The 16772-nt window shown below is 50.8% G+C and overlaps 1 protein-coding gene across 8 annotated transcripts in view; it reads left to right on the forward strand.

Moving 5' to 3' along the window:
* Positions 1–16772, forward strand: part of TCF7 (transcription factor 7) — a 53730-nt gene that overhangs the window by 23299 nt on the left and 13659 nt on the right. For all 8 annotated transcript variants that reach the window (XM_015875891.2, XM_015875894.2, XM_015875889.2 and 5 more), the window contains exon 4: positions 16079–16211. In XM_015875891.2, the coding sequence (XP_015731377.1) occupies positions 16079–16211 (133 nt within the window). The remainder of the gene's footprint in view (positions 1–16078; positions 16212–16772) is intronic.

Consider the following 16772-nt stretch of genomic DNA (forward strand, 5'->3'; position numbering starts at 1 on the left):
AGTCTCTGCTTCTTGCCTCTTCCTGGATTAGAGAGCTGTTCCCCCATAGCATCACCTGGGGCTGAGCTCCATCCTCCCCAGCTCCTCCACTTTCCCATTCCTGCTGCCACTGCAGCAGGTCGGTGACTCAATGACTTGTGGATGGAGGATGCAGCTTGTAGGGGTGCTTTCAAAACTGGGAATGAAGCCAGTGTCACCAGCAGCCCCAGCACTACATCAGCACTTGAGGTCAGTGCTGAAGGGCAGCACTGCTCTGTGGTCCCACTGTGTCCGTGGCATTGCCCTGTTTCCTACAGCTGCCCAGGTGCCCCTTCATCAGCTTTATGGGAAGGGTGGTTTTATGTCAGCTGTTTTAGTCTCTGTCTCCTTGTGGAGCTTCATGAGTTCCACATGCAGCTGTAGGGTTCACCAGTGTAATTGTATGACACAATGAGCTATTTGGGGTGACTCACCTGGCACTGTGCTCTGCCCCGTGCTGTGTTTGGTTAAGACATAACACGTTCCACGAGCACCAGATCAGGAGGGAGGAGAACAGGAGCAAAATGCTGCTACCGTGATGTGTTTTGTAAAACTGATTGCTGTGCATGCTGAGCTGCTAGAGATCAGTCCTTGTTCTCCTGCTCCCATCAGCAAGCAGTACCCAGAGCTCTGGGTTTTCCCTGGCAAAGTATGTGGGTGCAAGCAGATGGAAGTGCAGCAGGGCAAGCTGTGCTGGGGCCAGCTGTGGTTCTGGAGCTCCCAGCAGCTGTTGGGTCACCCAACCCACGGCCAGAGCTCAGAGCATTTTGCTTTGCAGCCTAACAAACCGTTTTGGCAACAACGTGAACAGATACATACGTGAGGTTTCTTGCCATGCTCCTGTTCCAAGCCTGCGCTCCTGGCGCTGCGTGTGAGTAACGCCTGACTCGCGGGGATGATGCTCATTACTCATGGGGAGGTGTTTGCATCCCATCCCTGAGCACCAGGTGCTGCCGATGCTGGGAGATGGAATTCTGATTATTTGACCCTGTTTTTCACGTTGTTTGTCATGATAAACCAAGACTGCTGTATCGCATAGAGCAAATCAGCCATAAAGTCAAGTCCTCCACCTTCTGCCTTCACTGCTCTTTGTAAAAAGGAGGTAACAAGTGACGTGTGATAGCCACAGACTCTCTTTTACATGAGAATTACATTACCTACAAAGAATGTAGGCAAGCCAGCTTCAGTGGTGCAACTTGCTGAAGAAAAGATGGATAGCCAGCACTAATAGGAGGATCTGGGTATTCACAAATGGATTAATCTTCTTTTCTCTCAGTCAAATGTTTCTCTTTAAAGCACCTGCTAAGAAAGGAGTGAGATAATGAGGTGTCTGGATAGTAGGAAGCATTTTTAGAGCTCTGCTTTTGCTTTCTGTTCTTCAGTTCTTGTGCAGAGCGAAAGAAAGGCTCCCATGGCATGGGGACACAAGAGTGGTGTAGAATGAGGATCCAGGCCCTGAAATACCCACCCTGAAAGGCCTCGTGCTGCAGGCTGGCTGGAAAACAAGGATAAACGAAGCGGAGAGTCTGTACTTAGGGACAGAGCAGAAGAAATGAACGTGTGGTCCCAGAGGGCAACCATTCCCAGTTCTGTATGCAGGATGGTGCCACATCTTGGGGAGGAAGGGAAGGATGGGCCACCGCTGCTGCTCCAAGTGCAGCCCAGAGCAGCCCCAGACAGACCAGAAAGACAGCGTGGCATGGAAATCAAAACACGGCTCCTGTTTGGCTAATGGTGCACAGGATGCAGTGGGGCCAGCGTGAGGTTTTGTGCTTGTGGTCAAGAATTTAACTTTCCTTTTTCTGAACGCGCTCTAACGTAAGACACTTTGGGGGTGAGGGTTTCAAATGAAACAGGATTCTGTGTATGCAGAAGTTGCTTGTTTGCAAATACAGTGATGTGAATTTAAACCCCTTGTGGTTTACCATGGAAAATACAGAGTTGGTGTTTTTCACCCCAACTATGCTACACACACACTGCAGGCAGAGGACCGCACAGCCCGTGCAGGGGAGAATGTGAAACTAAAATTAACTTCCCCTGTGTGTGCATGGACAGATGCAGATAAACGCACACCCAAGAGCTCCGTCAGGGTGATTTCCTTATGCCATTTCTGTCTGTGAAGCCGCTGTGTTGGTGGGGAGAAGGCTGTGGCCCCCAAGTTGTGCCTGGGATGCACCCTGTGGGCACATGGTGCTGAGCCCCAGCTGGGGAGCTGGGTTTGTAGGGCAAGAGTCAATGGGATGGGAGCAATGCTCTGGGGAGGTTACCTTGTCCTTCGCAAAGGGTGCTTGGATGTGTCTATTACTGTGCATTAATGGGATGGGTGCGAGAATTGCCTTAAACATACAGAACTGCTTTTACTTTTGATTCCTCCCTCAGTGTTGAGGATTACAGTCTGTAACACAACATGTGTGGGTTTCACAGGTCAGTCAGTCTGCCCTGAAGGAAATGGATTTCACATGCAGTTTCTCATTCTCATGTACTCTGCATTCTTCATCGGTGCTGAGACCCTCAGTGATCCGAATGCAGAGCATCAGCTGCTCTTGGAGAACCAGGACACGATTGTTTCCACCAGGCAGCAATTTTGGGACGATTTTCCTTGAATGTACAATTTAGTAGAAATGGGAAATTGGTTTTTGAGTTAGGATAAGGCACGTGTTTGGTTTAAGGTATGTGTGGTAGAGACCTTAAGGCAGAATGAGCATGGCTATGTCTGGGGTCAGCTGGGGACTCCTGGGACTCTCAGTGACCCCAGTTTTCAAAGGAGTCATGGGTTCACTCAACACAAGCTTTCAGTTTTGGTGCAGTTTGCCCTCTGGGACAGCACCATTTACCATCACCTGTCTCAGGAGAAAATGAGCTCGGAGAGCTCCATGTCCTCTCCCCGTTTTTTTGCTTATGAGCCTCTGCTGAACCTTCCCGTGACACAGATTCATCCTGAGTTTACCTGGATTACAACCCCAACACCTACTCCAGTCCCAAAACCACCCCTCTCTTGTTGTCATATATTAACCTTAACCAAAGCTCTCATCCAAACCATAAAAGCCTGAGCTGTGTTCAAGCTGCCTGCAACAAGATCTGGAGTCCCTGGGGTGCTGGGTTTGGGATGAGCTGTGGCTGGGGCTCCTGGAGGGGCACACAGCCAGAATTAGGGCTGGAGCAAGTTGTGAGATGGCAAACAGAGGTGGCCAAGAGCAAGGAATGCATTCAGCAGGGCCTGAAGGATATGTGCTGTTATATTTGATATATGGAAAAATATTGGTTGGGTGTGGGGTTCTCCAAATATAGGGTTTAATTCAAGCTGGTGTTTCACCACGAGGCGGGACAGAAGGCAAAGTGCTGTGGTCACTGGGGAAGCTTTCCCAAGCAGTGGGTCCTGCCCTCATTGCCTGGGCTGCCGTCATGGGCATAAAGCAACAACTGGTACCGGAGCTGCGTGGTCTGACAAAAGTCTTCCTTGGAAAAAACAGGCTTCAGGGAAGCGTATCTGATGTCATCACCATGAGATGACTGAGCTAGAACAGTTTCCTTAATTAACCCTCTGTAAATGAGGTGCTTTGATGGGTTGCAGCTCAGCAGTGGAGCAGGGATCTATTTCGGAGGAAATTCTTCTGGATTCCAGCAGAGGTAAAAATGTTTTGAGCGAGGAGGTACAGTATCCAATAATAGCTCTAAAGATCACAGGTAACTCTTTGATCTCTTCTGTATCATGACTCCGCATTGCTTTTGAAAGATAGCTGAGTCTTTGGAGCAGAAGGCAGCTTTTTCCTCCCCTGCTTTCAGTGCAGGCAGCCGGCAGGTGTTGGGAGCACAGGAGGTGACCTCTCCTTCTTTGCAGCTTGGTGACAAACACTGCAGAAATCTGGCTATGACAGCTACTCCTGTTTTACATATAAAAAGGAGCTTTGGGATTTATGTAATCAGCAGTTCAAAACCTATCAGAAGAACACGAGCAGCTCCAGGCTGTTTGCATGCAGCCGAACACAAAGTGACGTAAGGCACAGCCCACCCACACCTCCGTGTCCCCATGTCACGGCCCCTCAGCAAAGCTCCACAGGGAAGCACTGCTCTGCCTTTCCAGAGCCATGCATGCAGGGCAGCAGCCATCCCTACACATCTGGATGGCAGAGCATCCTCCCAGCCCAGTGTCACATAACATCCTCCCATCCCTGCAGTGCCCACAGAGCCCTGTCCCATTGCACAGAGCAGCACTCATATCTTCTCCCATCCATCCCCATTCAGGCTCCCAAAGGTGCTCCTTCTTTTCATTGTGTTTCATGAAGCACCGTGTACACCTACTTTCAGCTATAAATAAAAAATAATCATGTGCATTTAACACTGATTAAAATTCTTTTTAAATTTATATGCAAACGAGGAGCAGCCACAGGCTGCTGGCAGGGTGCCCATAGGGCCCTTTGTTCTGGAGAGATTGTACAGCACAGATGAGCAGATAAATTCATCTTCAGTGCCATCGTCTTGTCTTCGCTCTACATCTTCTTTATAACTACTGGAAGGTGTAGGTTGAGAAACGCTGGTTTGATTAGCTGGGCTTGTGGTTGGTCCCTTTTCATGCCAAAATCATTTAAGTGTTCCAGACATGGCATACACCCATGGAATCTACAAATATATCTCTCCCCAGTGCGTCATAATTCCTAGGGTAGTAAGTGATGAATCATCAGGATCTAATGTGAAGATAAGCTAATTAGCATTAATCAGAGCTCCTGCCCGAGGTGGGAAAATGCTAGGTGAGCAGTCTGTTGGCTGCCATTTGTGTTGTTTAATTCTTTTATTTCTATTTCTTTCCATTTTACAAATAGGCCCCTTCAGAGCTCCTGAGCTCACTGACATGTTCCTTTAGTGCCCTGCAAAATGTGGAACCCCACTGGTGGCCCCAAGCCCCCCGCCCGATCCCACCCATCATCCCACTCCTTGCCATGGGCTGGAAGTCCACAGGCTGCTCCTGGTCACCTTGGGACTCAGGCTGCCTCTGTGTTGAATTTACAAATGCTGTAGTATTGTTTTCCTTCTAGTGCCATCCCTCCTGGCACAGCTCCCATGCAGCAGAGTGCACGCACCCCTGGGTGCTGCCTGGTGCTGGGTGCCATAACCCGGTTGTGCTGCAGGATCACATGGAAAACAGCGTGAGCAAGCACCGCCCTGCATGGCCAGGCTGAAGGATTGTTTATGACAGATTCCTTTACGTCTGCATCGTGCATCTGCAGTGTACCTCCAGAGTCTGAGAGGAATTGGCTTTGCTTGCCCAGCTCCTGCTGTCTGTGCCCTGCACATGTTGGGTTTGGGAGCAGGAATTCTATGCTGAGCTCAGGCTTGGCCATTAGCATAAAGCTAATTAGCTGCCAGTGAGACCTGAGTCCTAAAAGGAAATGCTGTGAAGATGTTTTGGCAGCTGGCAGCCACCAACAGGCTCAGTGTGTTTCGGGAGGTGAAGCCCAATGCAGGGACAGCAGCATGGCTGCAGGGCTCCTTGTGCCATAGGGATGCACCACAGCTGTGCCCACAGTGAGAAAAAGGCAAAGTGTGTTCTGCTCTGTGAGATGGGGGTCCAGCACAGCCCTGGCTGGTCACTGTGTGCGTGCAGCCGTTGGCCATCGCCCTTTGCCACCCATGCACAGAGTGGAGGTTCTTATTCCCTGCTACTGGAGTTGGCTTTCCCTGTCCTGAATCTGCTGCCATCCCATAATTACACAGCCTCTTCCATTGCGGTGAAACCCGCCCCTTCCTTTTGGAACATGGGCTGTCTGCAGGCAGCACCAGCTCTGCTCAGCTCCTCCCGAGCACATCGCTCCTGTTCACATCAGCTCTGTTCCACGGCTCAGCACCGGGCTGAAAGCAAACCCCAACCACAGCTTATCGGGCTTACAGCAGGGGGCAAGCACCAGAGAAGGTTTGCAGCCACTGACAGATGTCATTGCATTTAGCCCTGGGACGCTGTGTGACAGCACTGCAGGGATCCAGAGAGCACCCATGGGAAAGGAGAGCAGCACATCAGTCCTGTGGGTCTGATGGCTGGGCAGCTCTGCCATCACTGGGAGCTGGTTACAGTAGATAGAGTAGATAAGTAGATAGCAGGGATTAAATCCCAGACTACAATTTGTTTTCGGCTGAATAATTATGATTCATTAATGCCAAACACAAATTATAGTAATTCAGAATATTAATACTTTATTTTTATATATAGAAAAGGTGGGTTGTGTCCAATAGATCTGACCCCTACGTCCAGGCTGCCCTCCTTGGTTTTGCTCTACATCCCTAGCCTGGCAATGGCAGCAGTGCATATTTTGGTACAGATATTGCTTTAATGCCTAAAATTTATGTATAGTGGCTGTATATTTAGAAATAGTTGGGTTTTTTAATACAAAACATGTAACGTTGGCCTTCATTCTATACAAAATGCCCTGCTTTGAGCTGTATTTACAGTGTGCTTTGTGAGCATCACAGCAGCAGTGAGCCTGCTCAGATGCAGGAGATAACAGGGCTCCACCCCGGCAGGCACCTTCCAGTTAAACACTGTCATGTTAAATCCTTGGGCTGAACTCAGCCCAGTGCAAATGTGGGAAGGTTGCACGGAGGCATTGAGATGGATGTAGAGATAAGACAGCACCAAGCACTGCTCTCATGGGACGCCCCAGGTGATGTGCTGCAGTGGGACGTGTCCTGCACCCCAACAGCTGTGCCAACATCTGTAAGGGTCCAGCATCAAATGGGCTCCTGCCATGAGTGAGAGCCTGAAGCACTGCAGCATGTGGCAGACGTGGTGGTCATGCTGGTGTTGTCTGCTGGCTCAGGAGCTGTGCTCTGCTCCATCTAGAGGCTGCGCTTCTGCTCCACACCTCGCTGTGAATCTAGAGCACCAAATTAAAAGTGCTGTGAGTTTATGTGCATTTATGCACAGGATGCTGCAGATCAAATACCTGCAGACTGCCAGGCTGCCAGCATAGGGTGTTCTCCCTATTTCCCCTATAAACCTGAAGGAATGTGTGCCAGTGCTGGAGAAAGTCATTGAATTGTAGAATGGATTGGGTTGGAAGGGTCCGTAATGATCACAGAACCAGATTCACAGCGTGGTTGGGCTGGAAGGTGCCCATGGCTGCAGGCACCTCTGGGGCTGGGGCAGAACAGCTCAGAGCAGCAGTGCCAGCCCCTCACCATGTCCTCCTAATATCCAATTTAAATCCTGCCTCTGCACTCAGAAGCACGTGTCCCTCAGAGAAACAGAGCAGTGGAAAGTCTCTGGTTGACTCTGACAAGGATTGCTGTAGAGAAGTGTCCTGTATGCTTCAATATCTTGTTGCTGTTGTGCTGAAGCCCTGCATTCAGTGCTCCCAGCTGCTGGCTTCCCCGGGGCTTTGTGTCACCCAGCACTGCGGCTGAGGTCTGCTCTGTGCTGGGATGCTCACAGGTTCAGTGTTAGGGGAAGAGTGTGCTTTACAAACTGCTTCCTCTGTGTAGCAGCTCAGTGAGAACCAAAAAGAAAAGTGTGAAAACATGTAATCCTCTGTAATCCGTATGGTTTTTACTCATTGTGTTCTCAGCAGCTCAGATGATGGCTGTGAGATAGACGGCTTTATTTCTGAATTGCAGACTTTACATGGAAAAATGTCAATCCCGAAACAATTGGAACAGTGCTTTAATTGGATACAGCATTGGTTGTGAGGAGATACTATTGCAGGGCTGGGTTGGATGGGGCAGGGTCCTTTGAGAGGACACTGCTGTGCAGGTCCCTGTCCTGGGAGCAGCAGCAGTTTTTCATTTCCAGCCTGGGACACACACAGACATCCTGCCAGGACCTGGCTCGCTCCTGCACTCCTATATTGCACTCTGGCTGTGCGGAGGCAGCGTGCACAGAGGTGTGGCGGCTGTGTTTTGTAGTGTAATTGATGCTCTGCGTAACCTCGGTTTCATCATTCAGCAAATGCTGCTGTCAATTATCGTAATGAGGCAGAGGACGTTGCGAGGGAGTGAAACACGAGGGCTGTGCTGCAGAACAGCTGCGGTTGGGCAGCTGTGTGAGTCAGGGGCTGGCTGGGAAGGGTCTGTGCCAGGAGCTCGTGCCTCTTGGCAGCAGCAGGCACAGAACAGGACCCAAACCATCGTGCCTGGGCAAAACTGCATCCCACCGAGAGCTGTGGTTTCCATAAGTTGCATTTTTTTATGAAAATGGATAACGTTGCATAAAATTCCTGCTCCCAAAGCAGGCAGATCCCATAGTGAGATCTGCAGCGTTAATCTGTGTCCTCATGTCTCATGGGTCTGCACCCATCGCTTTTCGGAAGCAGCCAGAGCCCAAACTCAAAGCAAAACCAAGTTGAAAGAGCAAAGTTTCATCCATTATTTTTCTCATCAAAACCATGTGAAATTGTGACTTTCTCATTTTATCTGCGTGAAGCCTTTGATCACTGCTGCCTCGTGAGCATCTGATCACTGGCTGGGAGCTCAACCCAGTGCTGGGCACACTCTCTGTGGTCTCTGGTTTCCAAGTGACGGTGGTATCTGTCCCAGTGTTATCCCAGGCTGTCATTCACATCAAGCTGTGGCCAAACACTTCCTGGGGGTGTTGGGAGAAGCAGGCTGAGTTGCTCCCCTACCTGCAGCAGCATTCCTTTGTGTTTTATTATGTAGCACAGCACGAGGAAGAGCTGTGGTTTGCTGTGTTTCATTGCTGGTTTGAGTGGCAGCTCCCTTTGATGGCATCACCTTGTGCTGTATGTAGCCACAGCACCAGAAATAGAGCACGAGACCTCCAGCAGGGTCTGAAGTCCAAAGTCTGCTTTCCACCCTGGAGTCCCAAAGATGGAAATAATCACATGAGCATCCACTCACGTTGTAAAATCTGATGCAATGGTCTGCGCATCTCAATACCTGAAAAACAGGCTGTGACAAAAGCCGAGAGCTGAGCTGGGCTGCACGCGGCTCCGTTCCACCCGTGGCAATCTGTGCCATCGCACAGCACAGAACAGCATTGAGGCGTGGGGCGGAGGTGTCCTCGTGTGTCCCTGCTCCGTATTGCAGGGCTGTGCTGAAACTGAGCCCGTGGGGCCACGTGCCCCTTCATCCCACCACCTTGGCCAGGCAGCCTGGGGGATGAGCTGCTCCCTGGGCTCCGTTTTGTTGGAGGTAACAGTTAAGGAACTTCCAGAAGTCAAGTGGCAAGACGAGATTAATTAGGAGTCCTGTCTAATCCTAATTACAGTGATATTTGCTTCCCACGATAGGAGGCATTCATTACCATATGGATAAGTTTGTTTCTTCTCTCTGTCTGCTTCCCTCCCCACAGCAAAAAAAGGTTAAATAATATTTAATACATCTTTACAGTAATTAAAAAAAAAAATCACTTCTTTTTAATCTCATATAAACATGAGATGGGCAGAGAAGAAACCCATTCAATTCCCTATTAATTCTCCCCGCTGCCTAATCATATGCAAATCCACCAAGCCCAGGTTTTAGTGCGGCTGTGCACATGAAGAGATCAGAGAAGGGCCCAGACGGGGCAGTGGGCTGTGCTGTGGGTCGGGGGCTCTCCAGAACCCGGCTGGAAGATAAATGCCACATTGGAATTAAAGTGTTTATTTTGCCCTGCGCTGTAACACTTGCTGGCTGTCAGAGGGAGAAGGGGCATTAAGCGTTATGGAACTAATTCCTCCTGTCAAGAACAGGGGGATTTCTCCCAGCCAGACATGCAGCATCATCCCGGATTAGTGGCTGTAGCATTCTTTGTCAACATGTCACCCTCAAGAGCGAGCAGTGAGCAGCACTGCTATTGCTATATGGCTGTGGGCATCCCTGGGAGCTCCCTTTGGCTCCAGGGAGGATTATTTCCCTCTGCTTCATGGAGAAGAAGGGAAATAAGCGTTAGTGCAGATCTGCAGACCTGGCCTGGGGCAGCCGCCCTATGTGGGGTCCTTCATCCCATCCAAGGAGTTCTTGTCCCCCTCCAAAAAATCCACTTGGGTTCAGCAGCAGCAATGTGAGCATGAGGACAGCAGCCGCTCCTAAGCCTGCCCATCCTGCATTTACCATCCCTATAAGTATCAAAGGATTTCACCGTAGCAGTGATACGTGTAGCAGAGAGAGATGATAACTTTTACAAATGATCATCCTCGCTTACACCATGTTATCTGCTAATGAGCCATTGTACACACGTGGGCACAGCCATGTCAGTCCCACAGTGTCTGCCCTGTGAGTGCGTGGCTGTGGCAGCCACATGCAGTGGGAGCCATCAGTGTGTGTAAGCATTGCCATGGGTGCTGCTGCAGCTGATGTTCCCTGCAGCACAGCTGCTGAGTTGGGGACTCGCTGTCAGACAGCACGAGGGACTTTGGAGTTGCTGTGATCAGTGACTGCCCCAGCACCAGGCTTTGAGAATGGAAGGGAACTGGAAGAAAATGTAGTTCAGCCCAGCATAGCATGGCATGGTGTGGTACAGCTCAACATAGCGTGATATCATGTATTACATATGGCATCACACAGCACAGAGAATCATAGAATGGCCGGGGTTGAAAAGGCCCACGATAATCACCCAGTTCCAACCTCCTGCTATGTGCAGGGTCGCCAACCAGCAGCCCAGGCTGCCCATTTAACATATGGCATTGCATAACATAGCACAGCATAACATATAACATAGCATAGTGTTATATATAAACACATAGTATAGCATAACAAAGCCTAACATGTATTAATATAGCATAACGGCATGACATATAGCATAGCATAACATGGAACAACAACATACAACATGACATAGGCTCTAACATAGCATATAGCATAACATAACACATAGCATAACATAACGTATAGCATAACATAACATATAGCATAACATAACGTATAGCATAACATAACATATAGCATAACATAACGTATAGCATAACATAACATATAGCATAACATAACATATAGCATAACATAACATAACATATAGCATAACACAATACAGCAGTGCATAACACAGTAGCAACACACCATTGCCCAGCAGCACAGCACCCAGCACAAGGACGCAGGGTGTGGGTGCTGCGGTGACACCGGCACGGCCACTCTCAGTGCAGAGGGGCAGGTTTCACCCCTCTGATCTTGGGGGAATTGAAACGTCTTCAGTCACATCCGAGTTTTGTGTGTGAGTTTCTGTGTGTTTTCTGTTCTTAATTCCCCTCTTTCAAGTAAATGTTTTTGTTTTCACCTTTAAGGGGAAAGGAAGCACAAAGCCATGTAGCTGCAGCCCTGCGGGAGAGCCCAGGGGATGGCAGCGGGCAGCTGCTGCATGGCTGGCACTTTGGGGCCATGGGGTTCCTGTGGTCCGGCCCCACCTTGGGCACTGCTGTAGGACATGGATGCATTTGGGTCCAGGTTTTGCCAATGGTTTGTCACGGACACTTGTGCTGCGCTCTCCTCCCTCACCCCCCCTTGGACATTTTCCTGATTAATTCTGGGTATTGGTGCGACTGCTCGCCTTCAAGAAGCTAAAGGAGGTCAGATGGTATCAGCACGGGGGTCACGGCCGTGCCTTCACCTCTGCAGCCATGGTGGGTTACTGATAACACTGGCCCTGCAGCACCCGGCCCCATTCGCAGAACTGCATTGCGGAGAGCAGCGGAATGGAGCCCCGTGGGGACATGTCCCAGGGCTGGAGGGGGGTGGGGAGCCAATGGCAGGGACAGACCCAGGGTTTGGTGCTGGGCTGCAGCCAGCTGTGCTGCCCCTGCAGTCGTCCCATGCAGCTGAATGCTGGGGGCTGTCAGGGCAGCCAGCAGGGGTAGGGAGCAGGGATGGCATCCTCAGGCTGTGATGCCACACATTCATTTTTTGGAGGATTTCTGTGGTTTGGGGCATAATCACCTCCACGTTTGCCCTCTGTCACCCCAAGAGCACTTTTAATTTTATTTTTCCATGCCTTTATTTTTTTCATGAAGAACCACCTACATCTTTCTCTTAGAAGATAAATACTTGAGAAGTGAAACGGCTCTTCCTGTGCCCGTAAACGGTGTAAAGCTCAGCCATTTCCCCACAGAGCTGAACTTAAAAACAATAACCCTTGCTACTTACAGCCAGCAGCAGCAGTGGGACCCTGTGCTGAGCATCTGCAGCTCCTCTGGGGATCGTGAGGCTCTCATGCCAACAGAGCACCAGGCCAGGTCCCAGATCTGCAACCAGCAAGTCATCGGGGCTTCAGAAATTGTTGAAGTTATTTCCCTGTCCTTCTCCACAGAGCTCCTTTGTTGCTATCTGCATGCAGAAGTAATGGCTCTGAAGGAATCCAATGTGTACTTCCCTCCGTAGGCAACACAGGATGAGGAATAACTGCATGCATCAGTATAGGCTGAGGCTGCTGGAGGAGGACCTGGATGTCCTGGTGGCCAGTGACTGACCAGCAGTTGACCAGTGGTTGACCAGTAGTTGACCAACAGTTGACCAGTGGTTGACCAACAGTTGACCATGAGCCAACAGTGTGCCCTTGTGGCCAAGAAGGCCAATGGTGCCCTGGGATGTGTGGCACACAGTGTGGCCAGCAGGAGAGGGAGGGTCTCCTTCCCTCTGCTCTGCCCTGAGTGTGGGGCTCTCCAGCTGCAGGCAGATGGGGAACTGCTGGGAGAGCCCAGAGACTCTCAAGTGGGGGCTGGACTGGGGGATCTGCAGAGCTCCCTTCCTGCCCCTGTGGTTCTGTGACTGTGATGCTGTGTGCGCCATGAGATGGGGACGGGGTTGGGGCAGTCCCCACGGGTGCCCGTCCCCATGGGGCGACGTGGCCCTGCTGACACCAAAGCTGCCGGGGTGAGGACAGTGCTGACGTGGGTGGCTTTAACTTTCCCTTCTTCCTTTCTGCAGCGGCAGTGGTGAGGCAATGTGACTGCAGCAAAAGTGAGAAAGGAGAAAATAAAAACAGCGCTGCGAGGAGAAATGAGCAGATGCTGCTGGCCCCAGCGCTTGCAGAACAGGGTCTTGTTGCCTCTGTCTCTGTGGCACAGTGACTAATTCTGCAGAGAAAAGGAATTAATTCCTCATTGAATCAGCAGCAGCAAACTCCGTAGGTTTTGTTTTGCATAGCTGACACTAGACTCATCTCTCTCTCTGAGAAGTGACGTTGAAGCCAACACTCAGGGCTGACTCCTGGCTGCAGCCCGCAGCGCTGCTCCCCTCATTGCTTTGCTGAGAGCTGTTCCTTGGTGCTGGGGATGCCCAGACCCCAATGCACCCCAAGCACCAGTCCCTGGCCAGGCCCCAGAATGTGCAGCTTTGTCATTTCTCTCTTTATTGGGGCCAGCTGTGTGGGACTGTTTGAAGGTGCTGTGAGTGATCTGGCCCCGCTGTGGCTCCGCTCCACTCCGGTGCTGCAAACCACAGCGCTCCGGGTGCTGCACTGCAGGGTCGGGTCCTGCACAGCCCTGGGTGCTGCCAGCCAGGTGAACTGGGTGCCCCTGTGGGGGGTCATGGGGCTGCCCCCTCCCATAGCTCCCAAAGCGTATGGGGTCCCCAATATGGACAGGGTCCCCTGTGCACATGGGGTTACCTGTGTGCATAGGGCACCTTGTGTATATGCGGTCCCTGTGTGCGTGCTGTACCCAGTGTTCACGGGATCCTCTCCATGCATTGGATCACTTAAGAGCACATCTTCCCCAGTGCACATGGGGCCCACAGTGTCTCCCTTGTGTTTCAGGTCCCCTTTGTGTAAGGACCCCCCATGCCTGTGAGGGGTCATTCCTAGGAAGGATGCTTTGTGCCTGTGTGCAACAGAGCTGATCAAGATGGGCCTTGTGAGATGAGCTCCTGTGTTTGGTTTGTGTGGTCGGCTCTTCTTTAACACGCTCACTCCAAGAGCTGTCTGCTCTTTTCTCTCTTTCTGTTTTAACAAACAAATGGTGGGAAGGGGCAGCCCTGTGCAATGCGGGGCCAGACTGAGACCTGGCTGCTCAGTGGGCAACCACCAAAGTCCATCCATAGCTCTTCATTCCTCAGGTACCACATGGTGGGGGGTCAGCATAGTTGTGCTGCTTTGGTTTAGTGCTGATTTGTTTTCTACACAAAACTTAATACAAAATCTTGCCCGGGGCCAGCCCTGAGGCAGCACTGGCTGGATGCTGGGATGCTTAGAGCTGTAGCAAGGTGTGCTTTGCCCAGCATCACCAAAAATTCACTTCTTCTTAAAAAAAAAACATTTTCTTCTCCTAAATTAACCCAAGCAGAAAACCATGTGTATTTTTTCTAACATTTTCACAGCTAAAACCTATATTTTTTGTATTATAGTCCATGAAAATTCTTAGTATTGGCCATTTCACACTAATTCTGGGTTTTAATCATAGGACCATGGAATCATATCTTGGTTTGGGTTGGAAGAGCCCTCTAAAGGCCACCTGGTCCCTCTTCCTGCAATGAGCAATGAGCACCCACAGCTCAGAGCCCCCCAGTGTGACCTGGGCTGTCTGCAGGGATGGGGACCTGTTCCTCGCTGCCCTTAGTGTAACAAACACCTTCCTTATATCCAATCCAAATCTCCCTCCCCTAGTCTGAAACCATTTCCCATTTGATCTCTGCTGCATTTTTCTGGCATCGGCTCCAAACTTTGAACTCTTGCAAGGCAGCAAAGTGCTCGTTCCTGTGCGCTGTGCTGAAATATCTCCATCTGAAACAATGAGTCAAAATACCTGCTGCCGTGAGGTGCTTTCTGAGAACTTCTGGTTACAACGAATCACCATTTGTCCAACAAAAAAGCCACATTTTATTAAAAAATAAAAAAAAAAAGATGAATCCTGAATAGTTCTGCTCAGCCAGAAATGAGTCCCTCCATTCACATCGAGCCTCCATCACTTCCAGATTTCAGCATGTAAGCAGTGAGGTCTCCTCATTTTGCCTTGCCAGCAATTAGTCCCTCAACAATTAGCATGGCTGCATTGTCTCCTTGCTCATCAGATGCTGAAGCCACTTTTCTGCTGCAGAGTGGGAGCTGCCTCCTCATGGCCCTTCCTCTTTTGCACTCAGTGAGTCCCACCTGGGCAATGGGCAGCAGCTCCATGCCTGCACAGTGCTGGGTATGTGGGGAGCTGGGACACCTCAGGGGCCTGCTGGTACCTTGGGTACCTGGTGGTACCACAGTGACCTGGTGGCAGCGCAGGACCAAGTGGCTTGTGCTGGGAGGGGGCACAGTCACTGCTGTATCCCAGCACATGCAGTCAACATGCACCTGGTTCACATCACTCTTAAATACCTCCAACCCATTGCAGGGTTCCTCCCTGGAGCCAGCAGGGCTGCACGCTGCTCTGTCTGAGCAAAATCGTGACCCAGTGAAAGGCAGCGGTGAATCAACCCAGGGGTCTGAGATGAGCTGTCAGAAAGCAGCAGTGGTGCTCTGGAGATGCCCCAGTAGGACAGGAGCTGAGCTGAGCAGCTGCCAGCCCTGCTCTCTAGATAGGTTAGTGCATGAGTGTGTGCATGATACGTGCATGGATTTGCACACAAGTGTGTGCATATGTGTATGTATAGGTGTGAGCATGGATTTGTGCACTGATAAGTGCATAGATGTGTGCACAGGTGTGTGTGCATGTGTGTGAACACTGCTCACAGCTATGCAGCCCTTCAGGCTGGGTCCGTGCTCTGCCATGCAGTGGTACCACATTGTGCAGCAGGGGCTGCTGCCCCCCCAGCCCTGTCCTGCTAACAGGAGCAGCTGCAAAGGCCTGAGCACAGTTTTCAGAGTGAATGTGCAGGATGTGAAAGTCCAGCTTCAGACCAAAGCAGCACATGGGACTGTGTGTGTGTGTGTGTGTGTGGGCAGCAGAAAACTGGAGCAATGCGTTGGGTGACATGCAGTTAGCATTCATCCGGGGATAAATGATACTGGAGATGAATTAGAAAATAACAATTCTAGATTTTGGCAGCCTTGTGTTATTTGGGCTGATCTGCAATCGCCATCAGCTGTTGCTTCTGCTTAATCTGGGGCTTCTCTTGCAGGATGTGCCCATTAAGCAGAGAAGGGCGGTGGCTGTGCTGGGGTTGCTGCAGTCCTCCTTCCAGCAGCACAGCCCTGAGCCCCCTCTTTCCTCCCTTCTCTTTGCAGTCCAACAAAGTTCCTGTCGTGCAGCCGTCCCATGGAGTGCACCCACTCACGCCGCTCATCCCCTACAGCAACGACCACTTCAGCCATGGCTCCCACTCGCCCCATCTGCCCGCTGACATCAGCCAGAAGCAAGGTAACCCATATTGCTCTTATCATACCATATCTTCAGTGGAGATCACAGCACTGCGCACCGCTTGGGGTACGGCTTGTGGGGCTCCAACCAGGGCTGACATCACAGCAGGACGGCCACAGTGGCCGCACGAGCCGAAAGCTGGAGCGGAGCCCGCAGGGCGATGTGAGAGAGTCAACCAGAAAATGGAAAGTTGTCTTTCCTTTGACTCATACCCAAACTGCTGTCAGGTTGTCATTTAGAGAAAATGAATGCTTGAAACAGGAAATATTTTGACTAAATAGGATCGGTGTCTGAGCGCTGGGTGGACCTGTGTGTGCGTGTCCGGCACGCGCCAACCCCCCAAAGTACAGCATGGATAGGTCAAACCTGAGCCTTGCACAGGGGAGCTCACCCCTGACCACCTCTCCCTGTGGGCTGCAGGCTGAGAGTGAAATCAAACCTTCCTGTCAGTGCAGCAGAATCCCTGCACATCTGTTAGAGTCACTCAGATGTTTGCAGAGAGCTGCTCTGGGTTTCAGGTGGCAGCGAGCACATTCACAGTGCTGGGTCAGTGTATCCAGG

This window comes from Coturnix japonica, chromosome 13 (genome assembly GCF_001577835.2).
Source record: "Coturnix japonica isolate 7356 chromosome 13, Coturnix japonica 2.1, whole genome shotgun sequence".
Lineage (NCBI taxonomy): Eukaryota > Metazoa > Chordata > Aves > Galliformes > Phasianidae > Coturnix > Coturnix japonica.